We start from the raw sequence: 11,499 nt of genomic DNA on the forward strand, positions 1-11,499 counted from the left end.
AACATCAACTGTTCAGAGGAGACTGCGTGAATCAGGCCATCATGGTCGAATTGCTGCAACAACAAAAAACACTACTAAAGGACACCAATAAGAAGAAGACGCTTACTTGGGCGAAGAAACACAAGCAATGAACATTAGACTAGTGGAAATCTGTCCTTTGGTCTGATGAGTCCAATTTGAGATTTTTGGTTCCAACCACTGAGTTTTGGTAAGACGCAGAGTAGGTGAACGGATGATCTCTGCATGTGTAGTTCCTACCGTGAAGCATGGAGGAGGAGGTGTATTGTTGTGGGGGTGCTTTGCTGGTGACACTGTCTGTGATGTATTTAGAATTCAAGGTACACTTAACCAGCATGGCTACTACAGCATTCTGCAGTGATACGCCATCCCATTTGGTTTGCACATAGTGGGACTATCATTTGTTTTACAACAGGACAATGACCCAACACACCTGTGTAAGGGCTATTTGACCAAGAAGGAGAGTGATGGAGTGCTGTATCAGATGACCTGGCCTCCACAATCACCCGACATCAACACAATTGAAATGGTTTGGGATGAGTTGGACCGCAGAGTGATGGAAAAGCAGCCAACAAGGGTTCAGCATTGTGGGAACTCCTTCAAGACGGTTGGAAAAGCATTCCAGGTGAAGCTGGTTGAGAGAATGCCAAGAGTGTGCAAAGCTGTCGTCAAGGCAAAGGTGGCTACTTTGAAGAATCTAAAATCGAAACTATATTTTAATTTGTTTTGCACTGTTTTGGTTACTACATGATTCCATATGTGTTATTTCATAGTTTTGATGTCTTTACTATTATTCTATTCTTGTGTCCAAGCATAGTTTGGGGTCTCTTAGAAATGTCCATGTTTTTGAAAGAAAAGCAAAAAGAATTGTCTACTAAATTAACATAACATTGATCAGAAATACAGTGTAGGCATTGTTCATGTTGTAAATGACTATTGTAGCTGGAAACGGCTGATCTTTAATGGAATATCTACATAGGCATACAGAGGCCCATTATCAGCAACCATCACATCACGTTGTGTTAGCTAATCCAAGTTTATCATTTTAAAGGGCTAATTGATCATTAGAAAACCCTTTTGCAATTATGTTAGCAAAGCTGAAACGGTTGTCCTGATTAAAGAAGCAATAAAACTGGCCTTCTTTAGACTAGTTGAGTATCTGGAGCATCAGCATTTGTGGGTTCGATTACAGGCTCAAAATGGCCAGAAACAAACTACTTTCTTCTGAAACTCATCAGTCTACTCTTGTTCTGAGCAATGAAGGCTATTCCATGCAAGATATTGCCAAAAAACTGAAGATCTCATAAAACGCTGTGTACTACTCCCTTCACAGAACAGTGCAAACTGCCTCTAACCAGAACAGAAAGAGGAGTGGGAGGCCCCAGTGCACAACTGCGCAAGAGGACAAGTACATTAGAGTATCTAGTTTGAGAAACAGACGCCTCACAAGTCCTCAACTGGCAGCTTCATTAAATAGTACCCGCAAAACACCAGTCTCAACAGTGAAGAGGAGACTCCGGGCTGCTGGTCTTCTAGGCAGAGTTCCTCTGTCCAGTGTCTGTGATCTTTTGCCCATCTTAATCTTTTCTTTTTATTGGCCAGTCTGAGATATGGCTTTTTCTTTGGAACTCTTCCTAGAAGGCCAGCATCCTGGAGTCGCCTCTTCACTGTTGACGTTGAGACGGGTGTTTTGCAGGTACTATTTAATGAAGCTGCCAGTTGAGGACTGGCCATTTTGAGTCTGTAATCAAATCAAATCGAACCCACAAATGCTGATGTTCCAGATACTCAACTAGTCTAAAGAAGGCCAGTTTTATTGCTTCTTTAATCCGAACAACAGTTTCAGCTGTGCTAACATAATTGAAAAGGGTCTTCTAATGATCAATCAGCCTTTTAAAATGTCATTTACAACATTAACAATGTCTACACTGTATTTCTGATCAATTTGATGTAATTTTAATGGACAAAAAAATGTATTTTTTTTTTCAAAAACAAGGACATTTCTAAGTGACCCCAAACTTGTGAGAATTCAAAACATTAAGAACACTCTTTCCATGACATAGTCTAACCAGGTGAAAGCTATGATCCCTTATTGATGTCACTTGTTAAATCCACTTCAATCAGTGTAGATGAACGGGAGAAGACAGGTTAAAGAATGATCTTTAAGCCTTGACACAATTGAGATATGGATTGTGTATGTGTGACATTCAGAGGGTGAATGGGCAAGACAAAATATTTAAGTGCCTTTGAACAGGGTATGGTAGTAAGTGCCAGGCGCACCGGTTGATGTCAAGAACTGCAACGTTGCTGAGTTTTTCATTATCAACATTTTCCCGTGTGTATCAAGAATGGTCCACCATCCAAAAAACATCAAGCCAACTTGACAAAACTGTGAAATAAACTGGGTGGTTCGAGCCCTGAATGCTGATGGGCTGATAGCCGTGGTATATCAAACGTATAACAAGGGTATGACAAAACATTTCTGGTTACTGCTCTAATTACATTGGTAACCAGTTTATAATAGCAATATGGCACCTCGGGGTTTGTGGTATATGGCCAATATACCACGGCTAAGGGCTGTATCCAGGCATTCCGTGTTGTGTCGTGCAGTAGAATAGCCCTTAGCCGTGGTATATTGGCCATATACCACACCACCTCGTGCCTTATTGATTAATTATACCATGGCATTATTGAATACTCCTTTCTGATTGGCTTGAAGGGCATTCTAGAGTGTGCATTATTTCAATATAATGCACGATAGATTTCAATGGCTATAGTTCATTTTTACAAGTTTTGTTTGCGCTGCTTTTGAAAGCAAAAGTCGAATTGAAAACAGTATTGCGTTTGCTGAATTTGATTTTCATAACAGTTTGGTTAGCTAAACTAGTCTGTTTGTTTGGATACCACGGCAACTACTGTAGCTACACTACATAGCCAAAAGTATGTGAACACCTGCTCGTCGAACATCTCATTCCAAAATCATGGGCATTAATATGGAGTTGGTCCCCCCTTCGCTGTCACAACAGCCTCCACTCTTCCTGGAAGGCTTTCAACTAGATGTTGGAACATTGTTGCAGGGACTTGCTACCATTCAGTCACAAGAGCATTAGTGAGGGGTTGGGCGATTAGGCCTGGCTCGCAGTCGGCGTTCCAATTCATCCCAAAGGTGTTTGATGGGGTTGAGGTCAGGGCTCTGTGCTTCAGAACTCGGTGGTCCTGTTCTGTGAGCTTGTGTGGCCTACCACTTTGCGGCTGAGCTGTTGTTTTCCTAGACATTTCCACTTCACAAAAACAGCACTTACAGTTGACTGGGGCAGCTCTAGCAGGGAAGACATTTGACGAACTGACTTGTTGGAAAGATGGCACGTTGATAGTCACTGAGCTCTTCATTCTACTGCCAATGTTTTCCTATGGCGATTGCATGGCGGTGTGGTCAATTTTATACACCGATCAGCAACAGGTGTGGCTGAAATAGCCGAATCCACTAATTTGAAGAAGTGTTCACATACTTCACCTGGAATGCTTTTCCAACAATCTTGAAGGAGTTCCCACATATACTGAGCACATGTTAACTGCTTTTCCATCACTCTGCGGTCCAACTCATCCCAAACCATCTCAATTGGGTTGAGGTTTGGTGATTGTGGAGGCTAGGTCATCTGATGCAGCACTCCATCACTCTCCTTCTTGGTCAAATAGCCCTTACACAGCCTGGAGGTGTGTTGGGTCATTGTCCTGTTGAAAACAAATGATAGATCCACTAAGCGCAAACCAAATGGGATGGAGTATCACTGCAGAATGCTATAGTAGCCATGCTGGTTAAGTGTACCTTGAATTCTAAATAAATCACAGACAGTGTCACCAGCAAAGCACCCCCACACCATCACACCTCCCCCTCCATGCTTCACTGTGGGAACTACCCATGCGGAGATCATTCGTTCACTTACTCTGCGTCTCACAAAGACACTGCGGTTGGGACCAAAAATCTCAAATTTGGACCCCTCAGACCAAAGGACAGATTTTCACCAGTCTAATGTCCATTGTTAGTGTTTCTTGGCCCAAGCAAGTCTCTTCTTCTTATTGGTATTCTTTAGTAGTGATTTTTGTTGTTGCAGCAAAATCGACCATGAAGGCCTGATTCACCATGTCTCCTCTGAACAGTTGATGTTAGATGTCTGTTACTTTAACTCTGTGAAGCATTTATTTGGGCTGCAATTTCTGATGCTGGTAACTCTAATGAACTTATCCTCTGCAGCAGAGGTAACTCTGGGTATTCCTTTCCTGTGGCAGTCCTCATGAGACCCAGTTTCATCATAGCGCTTGATGGTTTTTGAGACTGTACTTGAAGAAAAGTTCTTGAAATTTTCCTGATTGACTTACCTTCATGTCTTAAAGTAATGATGGACTGTCATTTCTCTTTGCTTATTTGAACTGTTCTTGCCATTATATGTTCTTAGTCTTTTACCAAATAGGGCTATCTTCTATATACCATCCGTACCTTGTCACAACTGATTGGCCTTGACACAACTGATTGGCTCAAACGCATTAAAAAGGAAAGAAATTCCACAAATGAACTTTTAACAAGGCACACCTGTTATTTTAAATGCATTTCAGGTGACTACCTCATGAAGCTGGTTGAGAGAATGCCAAGAGTGTGCAAAGCTGTCATTGAGGCAAAGGGTGGCTACTTTGAAGAATCTCAAATATAAAACACTTTTTTTTGGTTACTACATGATTCCATATGTGTTGTTTCATAGTTTTGATGTCTTCAATGTAATTCTACAATGTAGAAAAATGTAAAAAATGTAAATAAAAAAAAACCTGGAATGAGTAAGTGTGTCCAAACTTTTGACTGGTACTGTAGGTTAGAATAATACCCAAACAAATTGTGAAAAATATGATAATGCCCTTTTAGTGAAAGAGCTATTTGAAACGACCGCCTGACAGTTCAGCCTGTTTTGGTCGGAAGGAGTTTTGGCCTGCCTTGTGACATCACCAGGCGGTAAATTAGTTAATAGATCAATAAGAAAGAGAGTTTCAAACCTCTCTGACAACAGCAAGTTTTCAGTTTCCACCTCCCCACTCACTCCCAGACAATCCTAGCTAAATAGTTGTTTGAGAAATTGCTCTTTTCTAAGACACTATTTTTGTTTCTTTTTGAACATTTTAATTAAAAAACGATCACAGTAAGTAAGGTACTTAATTGTTACCAATACATGATTTTGAGATTTTTTAAAAACCGCCTGCATTTGACCTTCAATTCGTTAAAGGAATCATATCTTGAGAGCTGATGGACAGGCCCATAGGCTGCCAAACAATTTATAGGAAATAATGATTTGTATTACAACCTCAGGAAGAGAAGGAGAAGCAAAAAAAAATCTAATCCATATTCATCATCACCATGTGTTATGATTAGGCTGCTTCAAAGAACTGGCAAAACAATAACTCCTGTCTGTACAAATGCAAATATCGATCTTCAGAGCCAAATCAGAGAGGAATAAACGGTCATTGTTCCCTCAGCTCGGGAAAGATTTGGATCCAAAGCCTCTCTTTTGTCACTTCAAGTGATCCTGATTCACACCGTTAAACAGGGCAGTGAAGGAATACTAAACTAGGGCCTTTTGTCCAGTCTAGAAATACCAGATCTAAAAGTGACCTTTACCATTCACCTAAGGCTAAACCGCATTAAACTGTACACAGCAAACCTTAATCATGACAGGTGCTGAGCAATGGACTGGTAAGTGTTTGGATTAACTGCTAGATACTGTATCATGTCTGCAGTTCACCATGTAGAATATTATGCTCTTTGATCCAATCTCAACATTAGGACCAGATTTATAATATGGTGAAAAGTCTGTTCATCATTAAGTCCTATATCAAGAAATATCTAATTAACTGTTCCTAAGCCAAAGGCAAGAATGCAACAACAACAAATCCTCTGACTTGTTATCAGTATTTCTGAATGGTGCAAGTATGGCACCATTTGCAAGCCCCTAATTGCAAAAAGCACTAGGTTTAAAAGCCTAGAATATTTCATGTGGGTATGTTATTTCTTTATTATGGCAGGTGGATGAGGGAGAGCAATCAAACATCATTCATCTGAGTGCTATCACAGCTGTAATCTGTCCCGTAGGTTTTTCCTATAGCTAGAAATTTAATCAAGCTGTTACAGCAATGTGTCTTTTTAAACTCTTGTGGTAAGATTCGTAACTAAATAATATGAACACTATGGCATAGCCAAAGAGACCAGTGTGTTGCATAGAGGAACTAGATGCAACGCTGAGCAAGGGCTGTATTTAGGATTGAGTCTACTCTAACATGATCCACGGGGTGGCGACTGGCCAAGTTTTTCCAATTTGTTATGAGCCTATACACTAAGGGATATATTTTCAATCTGAGGTGCAGCTTGAGTGAGTGCAGAGGCACACCAATACCACGAGGAATTCATACAAGAATCAATAATATCGTCTGCAATGTATCCAAAAGAAACAAACCCTGCATCCAACCAAATAAATATTTACAATCTAGTGTGCACATCTGGTATTCATCAGTTAATAACTGAAATTAGCTGCTATATTAAAAAAGAATGAGTGTAATTCCTTGTTCTTTGTTATACTCAGTATAACCTCTGAGAAAATTATTCTCAATTGCCTCCACTGTTGCCATGGATATTTCCCCCCTGCAATTACATAAAAATGCCTATGCACGGCAGGCATTAATTCTGCATTAACACAGGAGCTATTAGAGTAACAACATGTACGGTATAAATGTACTGTTTCTGTAGCAGCAGCAGCAGCTCACATAGAAAGTGAGAGCTTAAATAACTAACGGCAGCTAAAAGGCATTGACCTGTATAATCAAAGAATTAGCATGAAGTGACATGCAGGGAGAGAATGCAGCAGTCTATTTCAAGGTTATTGATGCCATCTTTTCATGACCTCATTTTTAATTCAGGGAGCTGAGCTCTGACAGCTAATCTTCGGAAACGGTTTAAATAAATATCATTAAAGCTTTCCCAGCTGGAGCTTTAGACCTTGGGTTGGATGTTAAATATTGATTTTTCCCTTTAAGCTAATGAACAGTAGAATGGCTGCAATGAGCAACTTTCCAAATGACAAGTACCTCCGGTTATCTTGTGTTCTGTTCGTTTTATGTTCTCTCCTGCCCGCTGCTCAACACCATAAACACAATCATTATTTCCATCTTTATCATTCAAAATAATGTCTCCAAGGCAACCGTTTCAGATGACTTCCATTGAAGAGGAAAATGGATAATGTGGATCATTTCAAATTAGAGTCAGGGCTTGGGGACATTCAAAGTCCCAAACAAAAGACCAAGATGAGCGCGTTCAGTTAATCTAGTGCAATTACAACCAAAATGTTCCAATACCAAATCAAAAGACGTTGGGAGAAATGCTGCATGCTCTAGTTTAAATCGCTCATTGTGTTTTCAACGCTGAGTAATCATTAAGAGAAATAAAAGATGCCACCAGGGACCAAACATATACTTCACCAAACCCACAAATGGGGTCATTTATCATACACTTCCAAGGGAGAGAGAATAGCTTTGTTTGCTGAGCTAATACAATGAAGTTAATTGCCCTCCTAGCTACTGGAATAGTGAGCCTCAGCTAAAATTCTCATCCCATGGTCTGTCTGAGTTCAGCTGAGATTTCCCGCTCTCTTTCTGACAGGGTGATATTCACTGCAGTGGAGATATTATTGGTTTGTATTGATTCAGCACAATTTCCCAGCTTTCTGTGGCTCTATTGAGAAAGGCCAGCAGTAACACCTCACTGGTCCCCTCCAGCCCCCTGTGCTGTGTGCTGTGCTGTGTGCTGTGCTGTGTGCTGTGCTGACACTGTCTATACCAGTCCTCCTAACCATGCAGGGCTGTGAAACGGCTTTTAATGGCAGAGCAAATACAGTCCCTTCTGGCTGCGCAGGAGGTTTAAAGCTGCAGTGCTATTTGATATCATTCAAATACTGTATTAAATTTTGTATGCACTCGTACATAGAGCATAGATAAACCTACAAACATTGACTGAGCAATTCAGCCTGACTTTGTTTGTCATTTGCCTAGGTCTATACACATACTCACCCATATGCATGCATGATATTGCTCTGCATGCCCCTCTTTTGACAGGTAAATCTGTTCCGTAGCATTGCGGAGGCATGAAAATATCAGCCTGGGGGGGGGTTCAGAGATGACTAGCCGTAAGAGGAAAGCTTTATGAAAGAGAGGTTATCTTGTATTAAGCACACAGCGTTTGTTTAACCTTGAGAATGTGTGTGTGCATGCATAATATCCTCCAGTCTCCCCCAGGATCATATCTGTTTGCTGTTTGCTTTGGTTCAGGGACCCTCTCAATAATAAAGGCTGGTTAGAGAGAGATGTGTGACTGGTTTGGTGAATATAGTTGTGCTCTGTGTTAGTATGCATGGAGCAGCAGGGTGAGAGAGTGTCTGTGGGCACGGCTTAGGACATCATGTCGAGATAGGAAGGAAGCCTTACTTCCCTAAGCAAAGTTGACATGCACCTGATACTGAGGCTGAGAGTAGCATTCCTCTTCCTCCACTGCATTAGGAAAATGGGACAGTGCTTTGTTAATAACTCACCTCTCGTAGTGTCTTCGTGTGCATGTGGCGGCACTTGTGCTTCCTGGGTTACCACCCAGCTCATCATATACATTTTTCCACTGTCGGCGAACTGTGATCTGAGAGAGAGAAACAGATTTTTATAACGCTGTATCATATAACATAATAAAATGCTGTAACAACATCGTTATAGATGCTAGTCATTTCCCCGACGTGAGTGGATAACACTAACAAAGTTATTCAGTTTGCTACAGAGACTATAACACTACTCTGTAATGCAAAACCATCTCCATAACATGCTACCAGCTGTAGCTGGCAACAACCGTCTGTACCACAGCAAGGGTAAGAGGGAAAAGTACAGTACAGTGGAATATATGCATTAAGATGCCAGAGTGACGAGTTACACCATTAAATATATACTCAAACCAACCACACAACTTCCTGCTCACAAAGACAGCAGCAGGCATGAAAGACTGATAATCATCCGCAGATAAAAAGGCTTTAAAAGGAAAAACATCCCGATTACATGACTAGTTTCCTGTTTATAGTTTGCGGCTCGTCTCTCTGTATGACTATATGTGGCAAATGAACTAACCGGCATTCGCAATGCGTTTACTTTTCACATCAAAAGACTTAAAAATGTTGGAAACACTTCCCACATTAGTACCGAACAAATGTGGGGTAGGCTGCCAAGTGAAATGTCCCTGCTCTGCTGTCTCGCTGTGTATAATAGTGCACTTTATTTTAGAGCCTGAACATGGGAAAAAATGACAGACTTCACCAATTTCCTTGACATGGGAGAGTAACATGTGTTTTCCACTTAGAGGGGGTTTAAAACACCGGCATCATTTTTGCAAAATGTGGGCCTGACCAAGATTTTTGGAGAAAAACACGACTGAGGCAGCCTAAAGAAAATAAAAGTTAAGTATGGAGCAGGACATATGTAAACACTTACCAACTCATATCCTCCGAGTTTCTGAGCAGCTTGAAACATAGTCCAAAGGTTTACTGTTAGAGGGACAACAAACAGGGAGATCAATGGTATTCAGCTAGATCATCACATACAAAGATACTGTCACATAGCTACATAAACTACAGGTAGATACAGCCTGACCCCTAGCTAGCTCATGTAACAATTCAGCTGAAGGGGATTTGAATAAAGACCATTATGAGCATCTGGTAATACTTAACATTTTAGCACTCATTAACAATGTTGGCACAAATGCAAATGCAATTTTGCATAGAATTTTACATGCAAAGATCCAATAACAGACAACATCAAACTGATTATAGGTATTGTACAAAATAGTGATTATAATCAAAATACAAAGACAGTATATTTCCCTGCAAACAATTAACCCAGGTTATTGTAAGATTTTCCAAACAATGACATTGGTGTCTGGTTTCTGTAACATCATTGTTTAACATTTTTATATGAAGACCTATAAATAAGGAAGGTTCACCTAGGGAGAAATCCATCAAAATTCAATCTCTGCGTACACAAAGGCTTGCATTTGTCAAAATGGCATTTTCCTATCTCCGCATTTGACAGCATTGATTTTTCCTCCCTGCTCTTCCGTGTCTGTTGTCAATACACAGGGAGAATTACAAAGGAAGCTGGTGGGTTCTATTTGAACTGCAGAGAGTAGCATTGTGTTTTGCAACTGGATAGCAGATATGGCTTATTAATGGGGCTGTTATGCCTCGGCTGTAATTACCACAACAGCGAGCAGAATTAGGAAGGACAGAAAAAGGAAAGAAAATGGGAGAATAGTTCTTTCTTAGATGACTTGCTCCCTGTTTTTTCTCTAATTCACTCTATTCAACGGGGCATTATCACAACGATAAGGATGACAAAACACAATGTACACTAAAACAGACATTCAAACAGGCAAATTAGAAACAAGGCATAAAGAACCTCTCTAAAGGCAGCCTGAAATAATGCGCATCACCTCCCCCGCCGCCCCACCCAACAACACGCATACCAATTCCCTAACTCCCCACTCTCCAATTTGTGACCAAGGCCATTCAAAGTGTGCAATGTGATGTCAAACTGTACCAACCTTGACACACACTCCCAGCCCCCTCCCTGTCCCATTTTTTCCTCACACTCACTTCCATCGCACATTCAGAATGTGGTACCAACGCTGGGAATAGCTGTTTACCCAACTGAATGGAAGATAATGAAACCTCTTTTTGTCATGTGACCTTTTCTTCTTCTGAAGTCCATTTATCTTACGTCCTGTGCAGCATCCAGGCAAACTGCAAAAGCTAAATAAAAGAAAATAAGCCTCCTTTCTGGTGGAACAGATAAGAAACTTTGAGCCAGAGCTATAGCCTTGCACTGTGTAGAATATGCCGTTCAAATAAAAGGGGATAGATTGAAAGATTCATTTACAGTATTTTGCCTCTATCTACGCTGCGCTGTCTGCCCTACATTGTGCATTAGACGAAGTGGAATTGGTTGCTCTGTGTGCATTTCAGAGCCAGTGGCTTAGAAAGGAAGATGTAATTGAATGGCTTCTGTTAACAATCACACAAAACGTGTAGGAGGCACATCAAAAGAGGACAGGAATACATGTGTATTCCGTTCAACATTCCAGTGCTTTTAAACAGTCCTTATCTTAATTATAAACCACTCATGAAAGAAAATACCAGAAACACAATTTCCATAATAGGAAAGTTTTGCTTTGATAAATGAGGCTATTGCAGTGGCTGAAAGGAATAATGAAAGCTGATTGCGTCTGAGCATATTTTGAATTAGTTATGTTTTTTTGAAACAGTCATGTTGCCAAGGACGAGTTTAAACTGCATTATTGGGGGCTTTAATGAGAAAAGCATTATGATGTTGCTTGGTTTGTAATTCAGAACATGTACTGTATGTAAA

At 40.5% G+C, this 11,499-nt stretch overlaps 1 protein-coding gene across 1 annotated transcript in view; it reads right to left on the reverse strand.

Moving 5' to 3' along the window:
* LOC115136513 (AT-rich interactive domain-containing protein 5B-like) overlaps positions 1 to 11,499 on the reverse strand; it is a 63,097-nt gene that overhangs the window by 9,241 nt on the left and 42,357 nt on the right. The window contains exons 7-8 of the mRNA XM_065023141.1: positions 9,568 to 9,620; positions 8,634 to 8,731 (exon numbers count right to left, since the gene is read on the reverse strand). Coding sequence (XP_064879213.1) covers positions 8,634 to 8,731; positions 9,568 to 9,620 — 151 coding nt within the window. The remainder of the gene's footprint in view (positions 1 to 8,633; positions 8,732 to 9,567; positions 9,621 to 11,499) is intronic.

This window comes from Oncorhynchus nerka, linkage group LG10 (genome assembly GCF_034236695.1).
Source record: "Oncorhynchus nerka isolate Pitt River linkage group LG10, Oner_Uvic_2.0, whole genome shotgun sequence".
In the NCBI taxonomy this organism is placed as follows: Eukaryota; Metazoa; Chordata; class Actinopteri; order Salmoniformes; family Salmonidae; genus Oncorhynchus; species Oncorhynchus nerka.